The 27160-nt window shown below is 38.6% G+C and overlaps 1 protein-coding gene across 3 annotated transcripts in view; it reads left to right on the top strand.

The window, feature by feature from the left end:
• CFAP43 (cilia and flagella associated protein 43) overlaps positions 1-27160 on the top strand; it is a 128702-nt gene that overhangs the window by 28366 nt on the left and 73176 nt on the right. For all 3 annotated transcript variants that reach the window (XM_040486358.1, XM_040486359.1, XM_040486357.1), the window contains exons 7-15: positions 4122-4189; positions 6157-6288; positions 11182-11298; positions 14450-14530; positions 17709-17857; positions 20527-20630; positions 24615-24755; positions 25767-25939; positions 26966-27115. In XM_040486358.1, the coding sequence (XP_040342292.1) occupies positions 4122-4189; positions 6157-6288; positions 11182-11298; positions 14450-14530; positions 17709-17857; positions 20527-20630; positions 24615-24755; positions 25767-25939; positions 26966-27115 (1115 nt within the window). The remainder of the gene's footprint in view (positions 1-4121; positions 4190-6156; positions 6289-11181; positions 11299-14449; positions 14531-17708; positions 17858-20526; positions 20631-24614; positions 24756-25766; positions 25940-26965; positions 27116-27160) is intronic.

Raw genomic sequence — 27160 nt, 5'->3', positions numbered from 1 at the left:
CAGGTTGCCCATTTTATTGGTGTATAATTGCTCATACTATTCTCTTATTATTGTTTTTATTTCTGCTGTGTTGGTTGTGATCTTTCCTCTTTCATTCTTCATTTTATTTATTTGGGTCCTTTCCTTTTTCTTTTTGATCAAACTGACTAGTGGTTTATCAATTTTGTTAATTCTGTCAAAGAACCAGCTTCTGGTTTCATTGATCTGTTCTACTGTTTTTTTGGTTTCGATAGCATCAATTTCTGCTCTAATCTTTATTATTTCCTGACTTCTGCTGGCTTTGGGTTTTATTTGCTATTCTTTTTCCAGCTTCTTAAGGTATATGATTAGGTTGTGTATCTGAGATATTTCTTCCTTCTTTAGGAAGGCCTGGATTGCTATATACTTTCCTCTTATGACCGCCTTTGCTGCATCCTGGAGGTTTTGGGTTGTGATGTTATCATTTTAATTGGCTTCCATATACTTTTTAATTTCCTCTTTAACTTCTTGGTTAGCCCGTTCATTCTTTAGTACGATGTTCTTCTGTCTCCAAGTATGTGTTACCTTTCCAATTTTTTCTTGTGGTTGATTTTGAATTTCATAGCATTGTGGCCTGAAAATATGCACAGTATGATCTTGATCTTTTTGTACTTGCTTAGGGCTGATTTGTGTCCCAGTATATGGTCTATTCTGGAGAACGTTCCATGTGCACTGGAGAAGAATGCGTATTCTGCTGTTTTAGGATGAAATGTTCTGAATATATGTTAAATCCATCTGGTCCAGTGTGTCCTTCAAAGCCATTGTTTCCTTGTTGATTTTTGATTAGACGATCTGTCCATTGCTCTGAGTGGGTGTTGAAGTCTCATACTCTTTTTTTTTTTTATTTTTTTTTTAACGTTTATTTATTTTTGAGACAGAGTCAGAGCATGAACGGGGGAGGGTCAGAGAGGAGTCACAGAATCTGAAACAGGCTCCAGGCTCTGAGCTGTCAGCACAGAGCCCGACACGGGGCTCGAACTCACAGACCGCGAGATCATGACCTGAGCCAAAGTCGGCCGCTTAACCGACTGAGCCACCCAGGCGCCCCGAAGTCTCCTACTCTTATGGTATTACTATCGATGAGTTTCTTTGTGATTAATTGATTTATACATTTGGCGCATAAATGTTTACAAGTGTTATGTCTTCTTGGTGGATAGACCCCTTGATTATGATATAATGCCCTTCTGCATCTCTTGATACAGTCCTTATTTTAAAGTCTAGATTGTCTGATATAAGTATGGCTACTCTGGCTTTCTCTTGGTGACCATAAGCATGATAGATGGTTTCTCCATCCCCTTGTTTTCAATCTGAAGGTGTCTTTAGGTCTAAAGTGGGTCTCTTGTAAACAGCATGTAGATGGATCTTGTTTTCTTATCCATTCTCTTACCCTTTGTCTTTTGATTGGAGCATTCAGTCCATTGACATTTAGAGTGAGTACTGAAAGACATGAATTTATTGCCATTATGATGCTTGTAGAGTTGGAGTTTCTGGTGGTGTACTCTGGTCCTTTCTAATCTTTGTTGCTTATAGCATGTATGTATGTATGTATTTATATTTTCATCTTTTCTCCCCTCAGAGAGTCTCCCTTAAAATTTCTTGCAGGGTTGGTTTGGTGGTCACAAACTCCTTTAATTTTTGTTTGTCTGGGAAACTTTTTATCTCTCCTTCTATTTTGAATGACAGCCTTGCTGGATAAAGAATTCTTGGTTGCATATTTTTCTGTTCAGCAAAATGAATATATCCTGCCACTCCTTTCTGGCTTGCCAAGTTTCTGTGGATAGGTCTACTGCAAACCTGCTCTGTCTTCCCTTGTATGTTAGGGACTTTTTTTCCCTTGCTGCTTTCATGATTCTCTCCTTGCCTGAGTATTTTGTGAATTTGACTATGATATGCCTTATTGATGGTCAGTTTTTGTTGAATCTAATGGGGGTCCTCTGTGCTTCCTGGATTTTGATGTCTCTGTCTTTCCCCAGGTTAGGAAAATTTTCTGCTATGATTTGTTCACATAACCCTTCTACCCCTGTTTCTCTCTCTTCCTCTTCTGGGACCCCTATGATTCTGATGTTGTTACTTTTTAATGAGTCACTGATTTCTCTAATTCTTAAATCATGATCTTTTGCTTTAATGTCCCCTTTTTTTTTCTGCTTCATTATTCTCCATAAGTTTGTCCTCTATATCGCTGATTCTCTGTTCTGACTCATCCATCCTTCCTTCCATGGCATCCATCCGTAATTGCAGCTCAGTTATAGCATTTTTTATTTCATCCTGACTAGTTTTTACTTCTTTTATCTCCTCAGAAAAGGATTCTCATCTACTTTCGACTCCAACTAGTATTCTTATTATCATGATTCTAAATTCTGGTTTAGACATCTTGCTTGTATCTGTGTTGGTTAAATCCCTAGCTGTCATTTCTTTGTGCTTTTTCTTTTGGGGTGAATTCCTACTGAATTGTGTGGTTCAGGTTGTGCAGATTGTTGTGTTAATCCTCAAATCAGTTTTCTAGGTGTGCAGGATGGCTTAGTGTCGGTCTGGCTGTATTTCATGGATGCAAGACACACAAAAAACTTCCATGCTGTTCCACAATCTTGGCTCCTCCCTTTTAAAATGAACTCTAAAGCAACGTTCTTCATTTCCAAACTGTTGTCACATTTGTAATATGTTATACAAAATTTAGGACTTAATCATGCGTAGTCTTGTATTGTTCACTATTTCCTTCTTGCATACTATTCCTAATAATTTTCGTGGTATATTATAAATGCTTTCATATAAATATTTGCCTAGCCTCTACAATGTGTAAGATACCACACAAAGTGCCTCAGAGGTGACATAAGTGGCAAATATATGATTTTATAATATCTACCCTTAAGAGATTTCTATTTTATTGAAGAGAATTAAACAAGTAGACAATTACATCCAGGTAGACTAAGATAATTTCATTAAAGAGAAATTTCACCAATTGCTATGTGAATTCAAATGAGGGAAACAGGCCATGTTAAGTCATTTTGAAGGTGACATTTGAAATGGCCGTTGAAGTTTGGGTTGTCACAAGCAGAGATGAGGGTAGGTGGAGTTTCTGGCAATGGTATCTGCATAGACAAGGAAAACTGGGGAAGGTTGTGATACAAGAAGTGGTCCAGTTTGTCTGAAAGTATTGAGTGTTACACAGGGCTAGTGGGGAACAAACGGACATGTATACCATGTCTGACCTTGAATGTCCAGCTAAGGTGTTTCTACTTAATTGAGCTGACAGTGGGCAGACATCAAAAACTCCTGACTGGTGATGTACCCTAATTGGAATTGTGCATGGGAAGATTAGTTTAGCCATAATTCAGAAAAGGATAATCCTAGAAGGTGGCTCTAAGCATCAGGTACCTAGGCCAGGCCAGGAGTCATAAGAACCTCGGATCCAGGGGCACCTGGATTGGAAAAGAAGGAACTGTGGGGAGGTGAATAGTCTTTGAAGGAAAGGGCAGTATGCTTCTTAGCATCTGGCAAAATGCCAAGCATGTAACAGTAAAAAAGTAATTTGATGGATGCTGTATGAGCTTTTGATCTTATAGTTGTCATGGTTTATCTACATAAAAGGTAATACACTTTTGTTATTTTCCCCCCCGAGGGCAATATGTTATTAATAACATTTGTTCCTATAGAACATTTTTCTTTTTACTTTCTTTTTATCCTTTTTTGTTTATTTACTGAGATATGAATTTACATACCATAAAATGTACAAACCTTAAGTATGCAGCTTGATAATAACTTAGGTTTCATTTTATTTGTTTTTTCCTGGCATCTTAAAATCTCTGACAACGCTTCCCTAAAATAAGAAAGTGCATTTGCTATATAATTCTACAGTGTTAGTTACACAGACCTGATGATACAGAACTTTAAAAAAATTCCTGTGATTTACATTAGTAATCAATGCTGAGCATCTTTTATGATTCATTGCTTGGGAGGCATTATAGCACATATTCTGATAGAAAGCTGACTTTTGGTATGGATTACAAAGAAAGGACTAGTACTAGGAAAGAAAATGAAATTAATTGCTTTGTACTGCACTTTTAAATATGTGTCACCTGTTTTACCTTGTTTTTCTTTGCCAAAAGAGGGATGTCATCTGATTAATCCTGTCACCATGGCATATCAGAAGGGAGGCGTGCTGATTTCTGGAATTGTAATGTATTTTTTCTTCAAAATTAATTGCTTTCAAGAGTATATATAGCTTCCATTTGTTGCCACTTACTATTATGAGGCATAATTTGGGACAACAGGTTCTGTCTGATTATTAATTAAAATTATTCCCTTTTTGGATGCTTGCTATTATAAAACTTTTTATATGAAGAATGTTTTAAATATATATAAAAGTAGAACAGTATAATGAACTGCCATGTATCTAGACTATTGCAAATAATCAAAAATAGAGTTAAAAACTCCAAGTCCCCCAGAACACCTAATTAATATCTGTCACCCAACTTCATGCCTGTTTGTGCACTTAACAGGTTGTCAGATACACATGGAACCTTTTGTCTAAGCTTCAGCTTACCTTCTTGTGCATACCCAGTTAGCTTACATGTATCAGATTGTTATTGTTCATATTAGAGTTAGCATTAATGACCTACATTTATTTGGTGCTTATTTGGTGCCAGGCGTCATGCTAAGTGCTTTCCTTGTATTATCTTACTGGTTTTTATAATGACCCTATCAAGTAGGAACTATTGACATCCTCCTTATACAGAGGAAGGAGCCAAGCCTTACAGAGTTCACCAGCCAGTAAATGTGGTAGTTGAGGCTTGAACCCAGGTGTGTCAAACTCCAGAGTTTTTGCTATCATTTATTAGAGCACACAGTCTCAGTTAAGTATGAAAAGGGCTCAGACCACATTGCTTTTCTGTGGTATTGTAATTAGTGCTAAGGTTTGGAGCCAACCTACACTAAAGTCTCAGCTCTACTGGTTGATGTCCCAAGACCGCTGTTAGCTTTGTCTCTTCCATTGCCAGAGATCACATTTCCAGGACCCTGAGGGTAGTTAGGCAAGGATGTCAGGGTGAAAGATGTAGCTCCATCAATGAGAAGCAGTTTGGAGCTCATACACCTACACTCAGTTGATAATCACCCCACCAACCTTGCAACAGACTATTCCCACTCCCTCACCTCCTACATTTAGTCTGCATTTATAGCCTTTTCTGACTCTGTCCTTCTCAAGCCCATCCTTGGCATTTTTAAAAACCTAGTTTAGGGGTACCTGGCTGGCTCAGTTAGTAGAGCCTGTGACTCTTGATGCCAGGGTTGTGAGTTCAAGCCCCACATTGGGTAGAGAGATTATTTTTAAAATAAAATAAAAAAAAAAACCCACTAGTTTAAAAGAGTGGTGGGAGCATCTGCTCCATGAATTATGGAGAATGGTGATGAGTTTGGAGAAAACACCTTGCGTGTTTTATCCCCCAGGTCTCAAGTATCTGAATCCAGCCATCTCACCAATCCATTTATTTTAGTTATAGTGGGAACTAATCTAGAAATGATGAGTGAATTTGTCCAAAGCCTCTTCACTACTGTAAAAATAACTCAAATTCGTCTTGAGAATAGTTAAATTAACCTAAGTCTGTTTACAACCAACCAACCAACCAACCCATTTTTACTGGGTACTAGCACTGTGAGAGGAACTCGAAAGAAGGATATAAAGGAAATAAACACCACATGCCCTACCTTTGAATCATTTAGGGGAGAAAAGAAATACGCATAATAGTGATTAAATAATTACATTAAGGCTAGTGTTCCTTGAAGTAAGGAGACTGCTATACATAAGCCATACAATAAACTGCTTCATTTGCCCCACCTCCTGTATAATGAAGAATTTGGTAAAAAAGATAGATGCTAGAGGAGTTCAAAGAAAGGGGAGATCAGTAAAATTTTAGGTCACAAAATTTTGTGTCACAAAAGAAATAAAATTGACACTAGGCCAGGAAAGATGGTTAAAAGTTGCCTAAATAAAGAGGGCATTCTAGATAATGTAAACGTTGATGATGATTCCAAAATAAACTGTGGATGGTAGCCAATATGTTTTAGCTCATTTGACATGAAAAGTATACATGCATTGACTGAGGCTGATTTTCTGTGTTTATCTCATTGTTTTTTGGTGTCTAGGATGGCTTTGTGTATTCTTTTATTATTAAAGATTTACATTACAAAATAGAGGATTTTCTTCAGGTTGAAGAGCCTGTGGAACATATGATGTTTTCTCCAAGTTACCAAATGTTGCTGATTCAAACAGAGAAGGTAGGCTAGATGGCATTTCTTGATGTGTAATTTTCAAATATTGTTATTATTATTATCATTGCACTCCAAGACTGGCAAGCATAGTGCTGCATAGTGATACTCTACTAGTCGTGACCCCTTAGGTTACAAATGAAAAAATACCCAACTTAAAAGGCCTAAATACCAAAAGGTTTTTTTTTTTGTTGTTGTTACTGTTCATTTGTTTGTTTTTGTACATGTAACTAAAAGGGCAAGCCCATGAATTCAGAGGCTCCCATGATGCTGCTGGCCTTGTTTTGTGGCCATATCTTGGCTCTGTTTCCTCTCTGCTGTCACCTTTTCCGTGCAGACTCTTTCCTGAGATGTCAAGGGGGCCTCCTGCAACTCCAGTTTATATTTCTACCTTCATGGTGACCCTAGTGGAAAGGCATCAGCTGGGAAAAAATGTCCTGGAATTTAGACTCATTGTACTTACTTGGGTCACCTCTCTACCCCTGTGGCAATTACTATGTCCAGGAGAATTCTAAGCTGTCATTGATCAGGCCTGTCACATGCCTACCCTTGAACCCTGGGTAGAGTCACTCCAACCAAACATGGATTGAGATTGGGGTCATGGATGGTTCTGTAAGAGAAGGAGAGAAGAGGAGTAAATGCAGGATAAAACCAAATGTCTACCTCAATTATACTGTTAGAATGGCTCCTAATTAGTGGAATGACCCTCAACAGTCAAGATTAGCAGCAGTTTATATTTTTAGGCAATGGCCTTAGATGGATTACAAAAAAAGATCAATGATTTTCTACCTAAAAGAAACCTAAATTTAAATATGGAAAGATTTCACTTTCTGGTAAATATCTGAAGTTAAAACAGTTATGCTAACTATGTTTTCATAAATACAGTTTTAACAAATAAATGACAAACCTAAAATATCTATGGAGAACAGGAAACAATAAAAGACATAACATAACAGGGGCGCCTTGGTGGCTCAGTCAGTTAAGCGTCTGACTTCAGCTCAGGTCATGATCTCACAGTTTGTGAGTTCGAGCCCCATGTCGGGCTCTGTGCTGACAGCTCAGAGCCTGGAGCCTGCTTCGGATTCTGTGTCTCCCTCTCTCTCTGCCTCTCCCCCACTTGTGCTCTGTCTCTCAAAAATAAATAAAATGTAAAAAAAATTTTTTTTAAAAAAAGACATAAGAGAGAAAGACTGAAATAAAAATTCTAAAAGAGAAAAATACACTAACAAAGTAAAAATTAAATGGCTATGTCTGACAAAAGATTGGACATAGCCAAACAGAGAATTAATGAACTGGAAGACAGAGCAGAAGTTATCCAGAAGGTAGCTTAGAGATGCAAAAGGATAGGATATATAGAAGGGAGAGTAAGAGACATGAATGATACAGTGAAAAAAATCTAACATATGCTTAATTGGAATCCCAGAGAGGAGAGAGAGGCAGAGACAATATTTAAAGAGATATTTAAAAAAAAAGAGATTTTCTAGAACTGATTAAAGACATGAATTTACAGATTCAAGAGGACCAGTGAATCTAAAGCAGAATACATAAAAAGATATCCACACTTAGACTTAACAAAGTGAAATTCATGAAAACCAAAGGCAGAGAAAATCTTAAAAGCAATCAGAGAGAGAAACAGATTATTTCAAAGGAATTTCAATTAGACTAACAGCTGACTTCTCTGTGGCAATAATGTAAGTAAGGAATAGTGAAATGCTATCTTCCATATATAGCAAGGGTCAGCAAACTATTGCCCTGTAAGCCCAAACCAGCCTGCTGCTTGTTTTTATAAATCAAGTTTTATTGGAACACAGTGACACCCATTCATTTATGTATTATCTATGGCTGCTTTCACACTACAATGGTAGAATGAAGTCATTGTGAGAGATCACATGGCCTGCAAAGTCTAAGATATTTACTTTGTGTTCCTTTATAGAAAAAGTATGCTAACCCCTGATGTAGTGAAATGAGGTAACTACCACCCGGAATTCTACACCCAGTGAAAGTACTTTTCAGTATAGGGTTGAAGAAAAGCATTTTTAGACACTCCAAAACTGACTGTAAGCAGCAGACCACCACTAGAGAAAATTCTAAAGAATGTACTTCAAGCGGGAGGAAAATGATCCCAGATGGAAGTATTGTGTTATAAGAATGAATAGCAGTAAATGTGTAGAGAAATGTAAATGAACACTGCCTAACAGCAAAAATAATGTGAAGTTAGGTTTAGAAATAACATTGAATTAAAATCCTAGACAATAATAATGTAAACTGGAGGGGAAGGAGTAAATGGAATAAAGTGTTTCAATTTCATTGTTTACTTTCCCAGGCAGAAAGTAAGGTTTTAAGTAACCTTGTGGTGTTTATAAATTAGGTTTACATGTTGTAACTTCTTTTTTTTTTTTTTTTTTACATTTATTTATTTTTGATAGAGACAAAGCACAAGTCGGGGTGGGAGGAGACAGAGAGAGAAGGAGACACAGAATCTGAAGCAGGCTTCAGGCTGCGAGCTGTCAGCACAGAGCCTGATGCGGGGCTCAAACTCAACGAACCGTGAGATCATGACCTGAGCCAAAGTCAGACGCTTAACCGACTGAGCCACCCAGGTGCCCATACATGTTGTAGCTTCTAAGGTAACCACAAAAGATCTGAAACAGTAGATGAAATTTCTACACTATAGATGGAGAAAGTGAAATACTTTTTTTAAAAGAGCAACCCAAAACAAGGTAAGAAAAGAGAAAAAGAAACAAGTAAGAAAGTAGAAAGCATAAATTAAAATGTAATATTTAAACTCATATATATTAGTAATTACAATAAAAGTAAAACAATAATTGATTTACTTAAAAGGCAAAGGTTACAATACCGAATTAAAAAAAAATACAAAACCCAATTATGCACTGTTTACAAGTGACACAGCTAAAGCATAAGCATACAGTGAGATTGAAAGTAAATAAAAGTTTTTTAGGTGCACCTGGGTGGCTCAGTCGGTTAAGTGTCTGACTTCAGTTCAGGTGGTGATCTCACAGTCTGTAAGTTCGAGCCCCACGTTGGGCTCTGTGCTGACAGCTCCGAGCCTGGAGCCTGCTTCAGATTCTGTATCTCCCTCTCTCTCTAACCCTCCCCTGCTCACGCTCTGTCTTTTTCTGTCTCAAAAATAAATAAAAACATTAAAAAAATTTAGAAAGTAAATAAAAGTTTTTAAAAATACAGTAACATTGAAAGTAAATTTAAAAATTAAAAGTAAGTAAAATTAAGACAGAAAAAGATCTAACATGCAAACATTAACAACAACAAAAAAGCCAGTGGTGATATATTTATTAGGCAAAAATCGTTACTGAAGACAAATGGACTTATTTCAAGAATAGTAAAAGGTTAAATTCACCAGGAATATATAAACATTAAAAAAAAAACATATGTACTAAATAAAATAGTCCCAAAATATATAAAGCAAAATGTGGCAAAATGACAAGGAGAAGCAAAGTCATAATCTCAATGGGACACCTTAATACACTTTTCTCAGTACAGGATAGAGTAAACTGTATCCCCAACATAGCAGCCAAAGTGAGAACAACTGTTGTGTTTACTCTTCAGAACCCTCCAGTGATTTCCCATGTTCTTCTGACTAAGAGCCAAAATCCTCACTGTGCTTTACAAGGCTCTTCATGATATGGGTTCTGTTCTCACTGGGCCTTGTCTCACCCTGCTCTGCTTCTTGTTCATCCTGTTCCAGTCATGCTGGCAATCATGCTGTTTTCTTTAACTCACAAGGCATGTTCCCCCTTCACGGTCTTTGCACTGGCTGTTCTCTCTGTTTGGAATGCTCTTCCCACAGAATGCACATGAATCCTTTTTTTCCTCATTTCCTTCAAGTCTTTTCTCTAAAGTTACCTCAATAAAGCCTTCCTTGGCTACTCAGTTGAAAATCCCACTCTCTTATCATGTCTTACCTTCTTTCCCTGCTTTATATTTTTGAGTCTTACAAGTACTGCTGTTTAAGTTACAATATATCCTATTTAGATACCTTGCCTATTGTCTGAATGCCCCAGCAGAATGTAAGCTCCATGAGGGCAGGGAATTTTTGCCTGTTTTGTCCTCTGCTATCGTCCCAGCATGCAGAGCCATGCCAGGCCAGTGTATCCATTCAATATTTGCTGAAGGAATGAATGAAAATTAAAATCAGTAAGTATCTATCAAATTTAGACTCTACAGAATTGTATTTTTTAGACCAACATGAACAGGAGTATTCATGTTTAACTCAAGGAAATGTGAAGAACTTGTCTTCAGTTGAAAGCCGATTTCTTATTGCTAGTTAAGTGGCTCTACCATATTACAGTTACTTGGCAGAGAGTCATAACTTACAGGATAGATTTTTTTTGAGAGGTGAATTTGGCAGCTGAGAACGATTAAGTCATAAAGTAACAGCTTCAGCCCCACCTCCACAATTTCCACAAAGGCTTATTTAAAAGTTTTTATCAGTGCCCACCACCGTCTAGTATGTGATTAAGACTTACTCGTTCGCCATAACAATTTTTCTGGTTTTCCACATTTCACAAATTTTTTGTATAAATATTTTTGAAGTCAGGAAGAAGTGTTAGGTTTTATACCTTAAAAAACGAATGCTTGGAATTGGAGAAAAGAAGAAAGTCCTATTTGTTGATTATTTTAAATGATGTGTGAGTGAATGAATCAATCAATAAACAAATTAAGCATCTAGATTTTAAGCTCTTCAAGGTCAAGGCCTTATTGGAGTTGATCTCTAATTTCCCTTCACCTATTGCCACACAGTGCCTTGCTCATAGTAGGCATTTAATAAATAGTTGCTGAACTGCACACACAACAATTACATCATATTTCTTTTTCTTTTCTTTCTTTCTTTCTTTTTTTTTTTTTTTTTGGTATATTTAACAGGGATCCATTTATATTTACACTTTTGGTGAGGAGCCAACCTTTAATAGAGTCCTAGAGGCTTGTGATGGGAAATTTCAGGCAATTGACTTTATCTCACCTGGAAATGAATACTGCATGGTAAGGAATATTTTAGCATTTCACGGTAGGATTTAAAGGTAAGATTTTGGAAGTTTATGTGCAACCTTATACAAATAGGAGCCAGAGGGTATTAAGGATGTGGTAGAAATGCCAACCACTTCCATCACTGAATGTCCTCCCCAGTTAGAATGACATCATTATATTTTGACTTCATAACATTAAGTCTCTGAAAACATCCAGAGCAATTAAAATCTGAGGAGTAGGGGCGCCTGGGTGGCTCAGTCGGTTAAGCCTACGACTTCAGCCCCACTCATGCTCTATCTCTCTCTGTCTCTCAGAAATAAATAAATGTTGGGGTGCCTGGGTGGCCCAGTCGGTTAAGCGTCCGACTTCAGCCAGGTCACGATCTCGTGGTCCGTGAGTTCGAGCCCCGCGTCAGGCTCTGGGCTGATGGCTCAGAGCCTGGAGCCTGTTTCCGATTCTGTGTCTCCCTCTCTCTCTGCCCCTCCCCCGTTCATGCTCTGTCTCTCTCTGTCCCAAAAATAAATAAACGTGAAAAAAATTTTTTTTAAGAAATAAATAAATGTAAAATCTGAGGAGCCATCCTGTTCATATTCATCACCCAGGTTTTCCAAGCCAGAGCTTTAAACAGATTCACCGCTCATGAGTTATTAACACTCATTAAACTGGTAGTATTTACCCTTTGTCAGAGTAGCATAGACCCTCTGAGGATGGAAATGAAATACTTGCCATGCACAAAATATGAATTTGACTTACTTAGGAAAAAAAACCCAACTGCTACATTTTGGAAAGAAACTGTTTTCTTCCTGGTGTTTAACTGTTTACTTTTTATTGATCCCAAGAAACATTTCATTTTTCATATGGTTTATCAACAAATCCATTAAAATTTTGGGAGTTCTAGCAAAAATATGTACAAAATCTATATGAGAAAAGTTACAAAACTCCTTTGAATGAAATCAAACAAGATCTAAATAAATGGACAAATATTCCATGCACATGGATAAGAAGACTCAAAATCGTTAAGGTATCAGTTCTTTCCAAACTTTCCAAACTTAACTTATCAGCGCCCACCACAGTCTAGTATGTGGTAAGATTCAATGCAATCCCAATCAAAATCCCAGCAAGTTATTTTGTGGATATCAATAAACTGATTCTGAAGTTTATATGGAGAAGCAAAGATTCAGAATTGCAAATACAATATTGAAGAAAAAAATGTATGACCAACACCACCCAATTTTCAAGATTTATTTTAAAGCTACAGTAATCAAGACAGTATGGTATTGGTGAACAACTGGACAAATAGATGAATGGAACAGAAAAGAGGACCTAGAAATAGATCTATACAAATATAGTTGACTGACCTTTGACAAAGGAGCAAAAACAATTCAACTGAGAAGGGACAGTCTTTTAACGAAATGGTGCAGGAACTGGACATCCACATACAAAATCATCATCATTGTCATCATCATCATTATCATCACCATTGAGTCACAGACTTTACACCTTCCAAAAAAATTAACTCACACTGGACCTAAATGTAAAATAAAAAACTATAAATTCCCTTAAAATAGCATAGGAGTTTGGCAATGACTTTTTCAACACAATACAAAACATAATCCATGAAAGGAAAAACTGATACGTTGGACTTCATTCAAATCAAAGGCTGATACACTAGGAAAGACAATATTAAAAGAAAGTAAAGACAAGCCACAGACAGGGAGAAAAATCTTTGTAAAACATGTATCTGATAATGGACTGGTTTCCAAAATGTGCAAAGCATTCTGATAGCTCAACACTAAGAAAATAATCAACTCCAGTAAAAAAATGAGCAACACATTGGAATACTTTACCACAGAAAATATACAGATAGCAAATAAGTATATGAAAAGATGTTCAACATTAGTCATCATTTAGAGAATTGCAAATTAAAGCAATGAGATGACACCACACACCTATTAGAATGTCTAAAATCTAAAACGTGGACAATACCAAGTGCTAGCGAGGATATTGCAGCAACAGAAGCAATTACTCATTGCCTTTCGGAATCAAAATGGTATAGCAACTTTGCAAGTTTGGCCCTTTCTCACAAAGCTAAACACTCTCTTACCTTATGATTGAGCAACTGGGCCTCTTGGTATTTGAAAACCAATTTGAAAACTGGGCCTCTTGGTAGTTGAAAATGTGTGCCCACACAAAAACCTATACATGAATGTTTATAGCAAGTTTATTCATAATTGCCAAAACGTGGAAGTAACCAAGATATCCCCCGGTAGGTGAATGAATAAACAAACTGTGATATATCCATTCAATGGAATATTATCCAGCACCAAGAATAAATGAGCTATTAAATTGTGAAAGGATATAGAAGAGGCTTAAATGCATAATGTGAAGTGAAAGAAGCCAATTTGGGAAAAAGCTATATGATTCATTCTATGTGATGTTCGGGAAAAAGAAAAACTATGGAGACAGTAAAAAGATCAGGGGCTGCCAGGGACTCAGTGGGAAGGAGGGAGGGAAAGATGGAGGTGGAACACAGCAAATTTTTAGGGCAGTGAAACTATTCTGTATGACACTGTGATGGTGGATACATATACATTTGTTAAAGCCTGTAGGATGTATGACACAGAGAGAACCCTAATAGGGACTATGGGCTTTAGTCAATAATAATGTATCAATGTTGGCTCCTCAATTGTAACAAATGTACTACACTGAAGGCAAGATAATAATAGAGGAAATTTTATGTATCTGGTGGGGGGAGGGTAAGGGCAACTTTGTACTTTCTGCTCAAAATTTCTATAGTACTGAAACTGGTCTTAAAAGCAAAATCTATTAGTTTAAAAAATGTATAATTTCTTGTTTCTAGCTTTACTCATTAAGGGATAATCCTGTTGAATTTCTAAGTGATTATGTTACATGGAAAAAAATTTTTGACTTCACTTTTCTGATCCTAAATAGTTACTATGTGTTACTTAAATTGTATTAAAGATAATTTAATTTTTGTTTAAATCAGAAGTACTGGTGTTGTGATTGTCATCATAATCCATACAAGTAAAATGAAGTATTATAGTAAGTCATCCAAGTTATTGACCTACTAAAAAGGGATTTAGAATATGATTCTATAACAGAGTCTTGTTTTCTGTTTAGGGTTTTATTTTTCTTTCTTTTACAGACACTCACACATTCAGGGGAAGTTTGTGTTTGGTGTTTAGAAGATGGTACTTGTGCCAGCAGAATTTGTCTGAATACCCCAGTAAGTGTGGCTTAGAAATGGATTAAAATATTGAAATCTAATGTAATCTATGTTTTCATATTTACATGTCAGTAGTCTATGGAAATACTTGTTACACATGCCAGTAGGGCATTTTTACCCTCTGTATGTAGAGTAATTCCTGTGTATAAAGTATATTCCGCAGCCCGGAAGGTAGAATATAAGGTACGGTATTGGTGTATACCAACATTGTCTGTGGTGGCAATTGTTTCTGAGGTCCTAGTGGTTTATATCTCACGCACGCTGTAAGTTCCCTGTGGTTTGGCAGGGTCTCTGCTCCACACAGTCTCTCTCTCAGGGAGCCAGGCTGAGGGAGGCTGACTCATAGCTCCTCAATGCCATGGTATGGGAAGGGAGTGTTTGAGGGTCTTGAAGTAGCACTTAGGTGTTTTTACTCAGAAATGAATCACCGCCCTTGGCCATAACTAGTTAAATCGCCCCATCTAACCTCAAGGAGGTCAGTTAGAAATGAAAGAAAATTGCTACTCTAACCAGCTTGAGCCAAAATTAAGGAAGTGGGAGGTGTTGGCTTAATTGACTATAAAGTATAGAACTTGTCCAGCCTCAGATGTGGTTCCGTCCAGCAACTCAAATGATATTATCAAGGATCTTGGTTTTTTCTCTATATCTTTAGTTTCACCCTAGGCGTCTTTTAGTGGTACCCAAATGCCACAGGTGTCAGCCTCATGGGTGTCAGACCATCAAGGAAGAAAGCCTCCTCCAGTGGGAGGAGGAAGAGAAAAGAAGCTTCTCCTTTCCCCAAGGCTAAATGTCTTCTAATGTCTTTTTTTTTTAATTTATTTATTTATTGTGTTATAGAGAGAAAATAAGAGGGGAGGGCCAAAGAGAGAGGGAGAGAGAATCCCAAGCAGGCTCCACACTGTCAGCACAGAGCCTGACGTGAGGCTTGATCTCATGAACTGCGAGATCATGACTTGAGCTGAAGTCAAGAGTCAGCTGTTCAACTCACTGAGGCACTCACGCACCCAATTTTCTAATGTCTTAATAACATCCCTGAACTAGTCACTGTGGACAGAGGAATGAGAAATGCTAATTGACTTAAGCTTAGCCTTGAAAATGGGAGTCAGATCTGTTTCACTGAATCTCCAAAATAGGAGAGATGGTTTCTCAATAGATATTCCAGAAATTCTCCAGAAGGAAGGTGTATGGATGCTGAGTGGCAAAGCACAATTGCTCACAACACTCACCACAAGGTGATCCCAGTATTTCTGCTATGTTCATAGTACATTTTACATAAAATAACATTTCTAAAACATAAAAGGACCAAGAAACAATGGCAATGCTATTTCTCCCTGAAATCATCATTTGATGTATTCTACAGTTCTAGATAAGATATGGATCTTGGTAGTAGGTAGGGAGGTTACAGTCCTTCCCCTTTATAAAATTAAAATCTCAATTATAAGACAAGAGGAAACATCACACCTCACTTAAGAGGGATTATAAGATGCAAAGGCACGTAATTCAATGGGATATATAAAACTCACCCCAACAAATAAAGCTAAAAATTCTTACCTAAAAGACTGAAATGTGAGTAGACTGCATGTTCTAGTGACAAGAGCTCATATGTATTCATTTCTGTTAGAATTACTAGAGCTTGAAGAGATCTTCAAGTTCATCACATCCCCTTTTACAAATGAGAGACATACAAATGGTTAACAACCTACCTGAGAGTCTCTCTAATCAGGGCTTACCTTGTTCTTCCGGGCTAAAGAGAGATAGAGGCACCGTGAGAAGGCTCGCTTTCTGTACCAGATCTCTCCTTCGCCCAACCAGAGGGGAGACATTCAAACAGCTTTCACAGTTAATTTGACAAATGTTCACTGAACTCCAAACCAGGCATGGCACACTCCTATGGTTCAGCCTGCACTGGGGACAACTGGTGGTTGCCCCTTCCTGAACAATACTGCTGCCTTGTGGGGAATTGGTAAGTGCACTGACCCAGAAATACTGAGGCCAGGTCTCCTGCCTGTGCCCGGGACTGTGTTCCCCATGAACGTTTTAGGCAGAGACCCCGGCCCAGCACTGGGATGGGAGGATGTCTGGACACTAGCAGCTTCCCTTGATGGCACTTGCTAAGGAACAGAAGACCCCTCCAGATATTGCTGTATATTTTTAACCTGGCCGACTATTGCCCGGGAATGGATGATAATTTCAACTGATTATTTTGAGAACACACACACACACACACACACACACACACACACACACACACACACAGATCCCATAAAGACTTTTAGTTGAAAAAGCGGAAAAAAGAAAAACCCTCACTATTTCGTTTCCAGTTTCACACTGAGATACCACTATAAAGACTCAACCTTGGAAAATTCACCTTTAAAAATAAAATAAAGACATGCTTGGTTGGACAACTGTACACTCTAATGAGTTCTCATCTTTGTCGCCAGCTATGGGATCCTGAAGCAAATTGCTACATTTTTCTTGGCCTCCATTTTCTGTTCTACCAAATGATTATCTCCTAAAGTCTTTTCTATTTCTAACGTTCTATGATCGTATTCAAAACAGCCTACAAAGTATAATTATAGAGGAATGAATCTGATTGCTTCAACGTCGTGAAAGCAGATTTACTCCCCTAGACCTCATATTCTGTAGATGACTGTGAGGTAAGCAGGAATCTGCGATGCATGTCTTTGGTTACTGAATATATGGTGCAGTGATATGGTTATTTTCTTAAGTCTTCCTCCATCATACCAGCATCGCAGGATCTACCATCAGCCAACAGATGGATGCTGATTAAAAAAAAAAAAAATCACTAACATTCCAGAAAGATGTCCAAAAGTGCTAGGAATGTATTTTAAATTTATTTTATTTTTTTATTATTATTGGTATAATCATTTCATAATCCTTTAGGGATATAAATGAAGCCGTGGTTTAAAGCTCAAGAAATCTCTTTATATATTTTGTGATGCTAACTTTAGGATTAAAGAATAAGACGTACAGATTCCTGTGACTTATGCTATCTATTAGCTCAGGAATGCTGCATGTGTAATTTGTAATATCATACAACACTTGCCAAGGTCCTCATTTTGAGGGCTTTTCAAATAAACTGTAGATTCTTATGTGTAGTAGAGCAGGCTTTGTGTTCTGGCACAGGGAGTTAAGACTCTGGGGTTATTTTAAACAGGCGACGGTTCTGGCTTCCTCTCCCTCCTCCTTCTCTGCCGCTGTGGGCACCCAGGAGGGCTCCATCCATTTCCTGGATGTCAGAGATCCCGAGACCCCTCGGGCAGTTTACAAGGTCTTTCCCTCCGAATGGTCTGTGCAGCACCTCCTGTAAGTACTTGCTGCTTCTGGCAGCAGCATTGGTAGGACTGTCGGTCGAGAATTACAGTGAAGCCATAATTTCTTTTAATTTTGAGTTTTACACGTTTTGTTTCAAAAATTAATACACTGACTCAGGTCACTATTCAGAAAGTACAGAGGGGTGTTGGGGCGCCTGGGTGGCGCAGTCGCTTAAGCGTCCGACTTCAGCCAGGTCACGATCTCGCGGTCCCTGAGTTCGAGCCCCGCGTCGGGCTCTGGGCTGATGGCTCGGAGCCTGGAACCTGTTTCCGATTCTGTGTCTCCCTCTCTCTCTGCCCCTCGCCCGTTCATGCTCTGTCTCTCTCTGTCCCAAAAATAAATAAACGTTGGAAAAAAAAATTAAAAAAAAAAAAGTACAGAGGGGTGCATCGTGAAAAGGCTCCCACTCTTGTTTCCAAACACTCAGTTGTCCTCCCTGGAGGCAGCCTGTTACCAGTTTCTCATGTCTTCTTTCCAGAGATATTCTATCCATAAATAAGCAAAACAAACAAACAAACAAAACAAAAAAAAAACAAAAACAAAAAACCCACAAGTAAGTTTTTCCTTTTAATTACACAAATAATTATCAAGCACTTAGAATGTGGTACGTGCTTTGTTGTATGAGATGGATACTCTTATTGTCTCCATTACGGGGGAGGAACATTAGGCACAGTGTGTTAAATAATTTGCTTAATATTGCACAGGTAGTAAATAGCAAATGTCAGGATTTGAACCCAGGTAGTGGGGGTCCAGAGTCACGCCTTTGCTTTTATTTCTTTTCAAGTTTTGATTTAAACGCCTTTGCTTTTAATGGGTAGCGAACTCTATACAATGTTCTATACCTCATTTTTTTCCCCACTTAATGGTATATTTTGGACAATGTTTTCTATCCACACACGAAGACCTTCCTTATTCTGTTTTATGGTACGTAGTATTCCATGATATAAATGTACCATCATTTAAAACTTTTTAATTTTAATTCCAGTATTAACGTACAGTGTTAGATTCATTTCAGTTGTGCAATATAGTGATTCAACAGTTCTACACATTACTCAGTGCTCATCATGATAAGTGTCCTCTTAATCCCCTTCACCTGTTTCACTGGTTTGCCGGCCCCCCCCCCCCCCCCCCCGGGTACCCATCAGTTCGGCATAGTTAAAGAGTCTATTTCTTGGTTTCTCTCTCTCTCTCTCTCTCTCTCTCTCTCTCTCTCTCTCTCTTTTCCTTTACCCATTTGTTTTGTTTCTTAAATTCCACATATAAGTGAAATCATTTGGTATTTGTCTCTGACTGACTTATTTCACTTAGCATTATACTCTCTAGCTCCATCCATGTCGTTGCAAATGGCAAAATTTCATTCTTTTTTATGGCTGAGTAATATTCCATTACATATATATATACACACATACATACATACATACACACCACATCTTCTTTATCCATTCATCAGTTGATAGACACTTGGGTTGCTTCCATAATTTGGCTATTATAGATAATGCTGTAATAAATTTAGGGGTGTGTATATCCCTTTGAATTAGTGTTTTTGTATTTTTGGGGTAAATACCCAATATACTATCATTTTTAAAGACTGAGTTCTTTAGGGTTTTGTTTTGTTTTGAGAGAGAGAGAGAGAGCACGCAAGCAGGGGAGGGGCAAAGGGAGAGGGAGAGAGAAAATCTTAAGCAGGTTCCATGCCCAGTGGAGAGCCTGATGTGGGGCTCGATCTTACAACAGTAACATCATGACCTGAGCCTAAATCAAGAGTCACTTAACCAAGGGAGCCACCCAGGTGCTCCAAAAGTGTGTATCGATGGGCATTTAGATGATTTCAAATCTTTTGAAGTAATACTTTTTAGAAGACAGCATAGAGACATTGGATTTAGACTTGTGTGTTATTGTTCTTTCTTTTGTTAATTTATCCGAATAGTATTAATAAGAAGTGACATTGGTGCCCTGCTTTACAGTTTGAGGTGCTGTCATACATTGTATGTGAATGTGAACCTCACTACAGCAGTCAGAAAGGTATTATGTTTGTTCCTGTTCCACAAATGAGAGGATTTAGGCTCAGAGAAGTTAAGAGAAGCTTTAAAGGATTGCCTAGCTAGTGCCTGGAGGAGGCAGGTTTCCACCTGCTGCGTTGTTGTGCTCACGGCTCCCTCCAGCTCAGGGGGTAAGGAGCTGTAACCTCACTCCATTTATACCTTTGCCACCTCCTCTTTCTCAGATCCTTTTCTCTTATTATAATTTCTATTTTCCCATTTTTCTAATTTGAAGAAGTTACAGAAACATTTCACTACATTCTTCCTCCTCCTGCCAGGCACTAGATGTCACAGTGATCACTAGTTTGAGAATTGTTTATTTCCACTTGCAATACCAAGAAAGCTCTGGTGTCATATTTCACTTACTTATGATGAAACACCACTGCATCTTCTCGACTGTGCGCTTTTAAGCTGCAGTTTGGAAATAACATTAACCTAGAATGTAATGATTGTATTTACCTGTAATCACTTGGCTTTTTACAAGATGGGATAATATTAAAAATCACAAACCATAAGAATGACTGGTTTTGAATGTATTTCCACACTGTCAGTCAATAAGTTTGTTTACCATCTTACTGGTAAAACAAGCAAAATCTGAGCCTCAGATTTCTTCTTTCCTAGTTATGACCAGCGAGGGATATATCTATTAGTTGGAACATCAGAAGGATGCATCTTTATCATTAATGCCAATCCATCAAGCTTGTTTCAGATCCTTGGATTCGTAGGTACAACATGGAATGTTAATTAATTGGCAATTAATTAATGAAAATACTGGTCACTTTATTCCAAAGAATTTAAGGTTGTGAAAATGGGGCTCTAGTGTATTTTCTATAAAGGAAACATTTAAATAACTGCTGTAAGTTATGTAAGAGAATTCCCACATCACGTTTAAAGGGTTTTTGGTACCTCTGCTTGGCACATAGTTGAGCTAAATAAACTTTCTTAACTAAATTAATGAATTAATTTAGATATTTCTCATGTTAGACATTATATATATTATACATATATTGTACACATATATAATATGTATGTATATTATATACATTATATATAATGCTAGATATTTCTAATGTTATCACAAAAAGTAGTTTCATTGGTTTATCCTTGAAATATATTTTAAAATACTTGATCTCTATTTAATAGAGATAGCTAAAGAAAGTTTTAGTACATGCATCTTTAATATTTCCTGTTTAAACAAAATGATATCTGGGTTTTTCAGTAATGTCATCCACATGCCCAGGTAAACCACAGACCTGGAAGGTGAGGTAGCAGTTATGTGATAAGTAGTAAGAACTAATACTTTCCTTTCTGGTATATTTTTACCCAAACACATTTTTAATTTATTCATTAACTTTTTAAGATTAGTGAGTGCCTACTAGGTCTAAAATGCTGAACCTAGGTCAGTGGGGGCATGAAAAGGTCAAGGAGACAATTTCGTGGTGGAGGAATAAGCAGAGTGCTGTGTAGTCTCAGAGGAAGAAGGAATTAACTCTGCCAAGTGTGAGGAAAGGAGTGGAGACCAGATAAGGAGGTGCAGAGGGTTGGGGGAGAGTTCTCTGAGGATTTAAGTAGTGGGGGATGGGGTATATTAGTATTCCAGCTCAGGAGAAAAGTCGGAATAAAGGCACTTGGAGTGGGCAGCGGTCTGGTATAATAGGTAAACAGAAGAGTTTACTCGATGATGATCATGGCAATGAAGTCCTGAAGAAGATGAGGGTCTTGAATATCATTGCAAGGAGTCTGGGACATCCTCTGAGGTTTTCAAGATGGGCCCGGTATGATTTGACTTTGGAGGATGACTCTGCCACAAGTGTGAAGGATGGAGCTGAAAGGCAAGAGAATGGAATAAAAAAGAGGAGTTAGGGAACAAGTCTAGTAGCCCAGGCAAGAGGTGACAGTAATCATAACGATAGCCGACATTTATCGAGGTATTCTTTGCCATATGATCGCGTTCTAAGAACTTGGCATGTGTTAATTGACTTAATCATTACAGACAACTTTTATGGGGTAGAGACTATTACTATCCCAATTTACAGATGAGGCAATTGAGGCACAGTGAGGCGAAGTACTCATTCAGAGTCATGCGATTGGATAGTGGTGGAGCCGGGACCCAAATCCAGGAAGTCTGTCTTGAGGCTCATGCTCTTATCCAGAATGCACACACTATGCAGCAGTCATAGAAAGAGAAAGGAGGAGACAGCTCTGAGTGAGGAAATTGGCAGGACTTTGGTGTTCCATCAAATGTGAGAGGGGAGGATCAGCACGACTCCAAAATTTCTAGCCTGGATGGTAGAAGTTTATGATGTCATCAAATGAAGCAAAAACTCAAGAAAAAAAGGAAATTAGAGAGGTTGAGGGATAGCGTGAGCTGACGAGATTTGTGTAGATTTGAAGCTAATAAGCTCTTTATTTGGGGATATTTAGCTAATGTTTGGAAATGGAGATTTGTAGTTCAAGTCTTAATGATAGCATCCTGATCTTGAAATTACGGAAGCTGATGGGAAGGCTTAAGAAGATAGAGTAGGGGCGCCTGGGTGGCTCAGTAGGTTGAGCATCCGACTTCGGCTCAGGTCATGATCTCACGGTTCATAGACTTCAAGCCCCATGTCAGGCCCTGTACTGACAGCTTAGAGCCTGGAGCCTGCTTCAGATTCTGTGTCTCCCTCTCTCTGACCCTCCCCCGTTCATGCTCTGTCTCTCTCTGTCTCAAAAATAAATAAACATTAAAAAAATTAGAAAAGAAGACAGAGTAGAGGTAAATACCAATTGCTTAGTGAGGCCAAATGGATAAACTAAATATGTAAATTCGAAGACATGGACTGTGGTAGGACCTATGGCTCACCTCGCAGTGGATGCACATCCTGCTTAAATGTTCCATTTTTTAACATATCTGGTTAAAGTGTGGGATGGGAAAAGCAACTTCCATTGCAGTTATGGACAGAGGAAGATGAGGCAATGAAGACAACTGAGGGCAGGCCAGTGTAATGAGAGCACTGGGAGTCCCCACTCCAGAAAGAGCTTGAAAGAGGAAGGCTGATGAGGGTGTGGCCTGGCAGAAACTTGAGTGCAGTGAGGGCTGGGATGAAGCCCTTGTGCATGGGCCCATCAGCGGGTAACTCCTGGGAGAGCTACTGCCTTGGAATAGAGGGACAAAGAGGTTAGGGAGGGTGTGGTGGTCAGAAAATGAAGTCCATAAGTAGTAACTTCTGTTTTAAGAAGTTTGCAACAGAAAAATAAAATTGGACAACTATGGTGGGGAAGCAGGGCTGCAGCAAGGTCGCAATCTGAAGATTGGGTAGTCTTCAGAGCTGAATAGAAGAAACCAGTAAAAGACACAAGAAAATAAAATAAGGACCTGAGAGCACATGGTCTAGTAAGAGATTGGTGACCTGGGCTCAAAATCAGAGATGTAAAGGATTGCATTTTATTGATACAAAAATATCTCCTGAATAAGAACATTGAGGTCAGGGCACCTGGATGGATCTGTCGGTTAAGCATCTGACTCTTGATTTTGACTCAGGTCATGATCTCACAGTTTGTGGATCCAGCCCCACATTGGGCTCTGTGCTGACAGCGCAGAGCCTACTTGGGATTCTCTCTCTCCCTTTCTCTCTGCCGCTCCCCTACTCGTGCTCTCATGCTCTCTCTCTCTCAAAATAAATACATAACTTTTTTTTTTTTTAAAGAATATTAAGGTCCACTTTGTATCAGATGTCTTTGGTCTTCTTTGTTGTCAGACGAAAGACCACCAGCTGACCACCTGAGGGGAGGGGCTGATCCTGGGGGCCTGAGAAAGTGGACACATACAGAACAGCCCCTGTTCTGTGGAAAGAGGGAGTAGTGACTCTGGAAAGAACTGAAGATGTGTCCCAGGCATGCCACCTTTCAGAGGCCCGATTTCCAGAGAAGCAAACTCATAAAGTCATGGGTGTTTCCACCATACCCACAATATCTTGACTACAGATTCAGAGAACTCTGATGCTGGAGTTTATCCAATACCAAGAGTGGGCAAACAGGCCACAGTGGACAATGAAGGGGCCAGAGCAAGCAGGTGCTGCTGAGTGGGATGTACATGGCAAACTCCAGAGGCTTCCCTGACAGGGAAGGAAGCTCAGCCCAACTGAGCTGGCTTGAATTTATCAACCCAGATATCCAGTCATGAGAATCCCTCATCGTTCATCAAAAATGTCCCCATCACTTCTGTATAGTTTTTAAGTTTATTTATTTATTTTGAGAGAGAGAGAGAGCATGAGCAGAGGAGGGGCAGAGAGAGAGAGGGAGAGAGATAAAAATCTGCAACAGGCTCTGAGCACAGAGCCCAACATGGGGCTTGATCCCACAAACTATGAGTTCATGACCTGAGCCAAAATCAAGAGTGGGACCCTTACTGACTGAGCCACCCAAGCACCACCCCCCATCACTTACGTTTAAAGATCACTTTAGGTGTACACTCGAAGCTTGCTGTGGATTCTCTCTCTCTGCCTCTCTCTCTGCCCCCCTCCCTGGCTTGTGCACACACTCTTTCTCTCCCTCTCTTTCAAAATAAATAAACTTAAAGAAAAATAAAGGCCACTTTAAAAATGCAATAATTAAATTGAAATCTAAAGGCTTACTGAAGGCAATCCTATAATGTGATACCTTACTTGAGATGATAAAAGATTCTTTAAACTTATGAATGATGACTTATGATGATTTCTGTTTGCTTTCAGAGGTGGGCAAAGACATTTTACAAATATCCACAGTGTCTCTTTTGGAAAAAGACATAGTAGAAGTGATGGTGCTTTCGCCACTTCCGGAAACAGGAAGAAGCAGATTGGAAATATTTACTCTGCCTACAACACTGCCACAAGGTAAAGAAAAATCAAGCAACCCAGATGAGTAGTTGCTTAGCTTGTTTGCTTGCCTTCCTTCTTTCCTTCCTTCCTTCCTTCCTCCCTTCCCTCCTCCCTCCCTTCCTTCCTCCCTCCCTTCCTTCCTTCTTCCCTCCCTCCCTTCCTCCATCCCTCCCTTCCTTCCTTCCTCCCTTCCTTCCTTCCTCCCTTCCTTCCTTCCTTCCTTCCTTCCTTCCTTCCTTCATTCCTTCCTTCCTTCCTTTTCTTCCTTTTCTTTCTCCCTCCCTTTCTCCTCCCCATTCTTTCTTCCTTTCTTTTCTCTAATGCATTTTTCCCCTCTTAACAAGTAAAGAGGTAAAATGGCCATCTTTTATACATCTTACAAAGTGAAACTGATGTGCCTGCTAAATGATGTGAAGTGTGGACTTTCCTCAAGTCCTTGTCATTCATATGAATGTATCTTCTTCCCGGAGAAGAAGATCAGGATCAACTGGTGCTTTTGTCAGATCGATATGCCATTTTGTGATACCTCTTGTTCTGTAGCTTTAAATATACATAGTTAAATTCATATAGCTTACTGTGTAGTAGCTTTCACTGATGAAATTATAAAGAAAGCTTTTTGGATAAAGAAGCCTGATGAAATAGACACTCTTTGTTTTAGATAACAAGTATATCTGGGTAGCTATTTTGTAAATACATAATTACAGAGTCTGAGAGAGCTGAAAACCTCAAAGTACTCTTGTGTCTTAATTAAGACTCTCTAGACCATCATGAGTATCTTTTAATATGTCTCTACCTAATTGATTAAATTAACCAAGGCCTTATAAAAGATATTTTACTATCAGTCACTTAATACTCGAGTAGTTCTAGTGGATCTGTGTTGTTTTAAATCGTTTTTTGTCTCCTAATAGCCTCTGCAACATTAATTGAGCATTTGAATTATTTTGCTTTTCATATTTATTCATAATGATTAAAAAATAAAATCACTGTATGGTGCAAATGATCTCCTTTCTTCCTCACATCTTATAGTTTCTACAAGCTTTGCTGATGAAAGAGGGAGGCTGAGAGATGAACTCATTGCTAAGTTCCTGTATGAGATAGAACATACCCTGTCCTCTGCCGTGTTGGACTATCAGAGTCACCAAGTATATGGCTTCTGTAACCAAGTGCCATACATCTGCAGCTACCGTCTTCCTGAAAAAGTATGCCAAAACTTAAGCGTGCTATTATTTGTCTTAGCGATCATGATTGACACGTTGTGTTAATTACACACGATCCATGCTTTAACGTTATAGTTCAGTTAACAAATGGCTTTATTACACTAACATAATTTTCTCGAATCAGATACATTATGAGCATTATTTGTTAATCCATCATAAATACATTTGAGCAACCCCATACTTGTGCTGCACACATCCTACTCATCACATAAACATGCAGGTAACTCTATTGACTTCGTGTGTTTAAAAACAGTGTAGCATTAGAGCATGTACTCCACAGGTGTCGGGGGGCTCCAGGGTCTATGGTTTTCCATGGAACTTTGCACCTAAGCCGTAAGCAAAATTTCATAAAATAGATAAACTGTTTTTGCCATCCTCGTATCACACTCTTTTCAAACCTCTCTCTATTGTATCACTCCTGGTACACTCACTGGCCCAGATTATCTACCACGCTTACTCTCTAAACCCTCCTCTCCCAGGGAAGCCACTGTCAGCAAGGTATGAGACATCACGGAAGTAATATCTGAACTGGCCTTTGAAGAATAGGTCATATTTAGACACGGAGAAATATTGTGTACAATTTTGGCAGGAGGTGGAGGTTGTTGAGGTAGGGAGGGGACAGGACTGGTGGGAATGGGGTGGACAAGGGCATTCCAGACAAAAGTCACAGCATGTGTAGGGGCTTGGAGGTGGGAGTACATGAGAGAATACTGATTCATTTAATTGTCTTGAGCATGGGTGTGTGTGAAAAGGATCAGTAAAAAAGAAATATTGTCAGTGTAGGCTGGGATCTTTAATTGCAGCTAATGCATCATGAGTTTTCTTAGTTGGTTAGAACAAATGTTAATTTTCACAGATGAAAATATGGTGCAAGAAAAGTGGTGTATCAGTTCACTTCCATGGACAGCATTTGCAGATTTGAATCTGACTGTATATGCACAACTGCAAACCCTTAGGTACCACTCTCCTGCTCTTTTCTATAACGGAATCATGTTCTTTGATTGGCAGGAACATAGCGGTATTTGCATTCTTAAGCCATACCAAAAGGTGCAAAGCAAGCACTACGGACCTGGCATGCTCTCTCTGTCTCCGCATGGATTGTGGCTCACAACAATAGCTAAAGGTGGAATTCTGTGTATCCGAGATGTTCACACTTTGGTAAACAATCTTTTTTTTTTTTTTTTTTTTTTTTTTTTTTTTTTT

Source organism: Herpailurus yagouaroundi, unplaced genomic scaffold (assembly GCF_014898765.1).
Source record: "Herpailurus yagouaroundi ecotype Mexico unplaced genomic scaffold, PumYag 163, whole genome shotgun sequence".
Taxonomy (NCBI): domain Eukaryota; kingdom Metazoa; phylum Chordata; class Mammalia; order Carnivora; family Felidae; genus Herpailurus; species Herpailurus yagouaroundi.
Note: the sequence above shows the minus strand (reverse complement) of the source record. Positions and strands in the feature narration are given on the sequence as shown.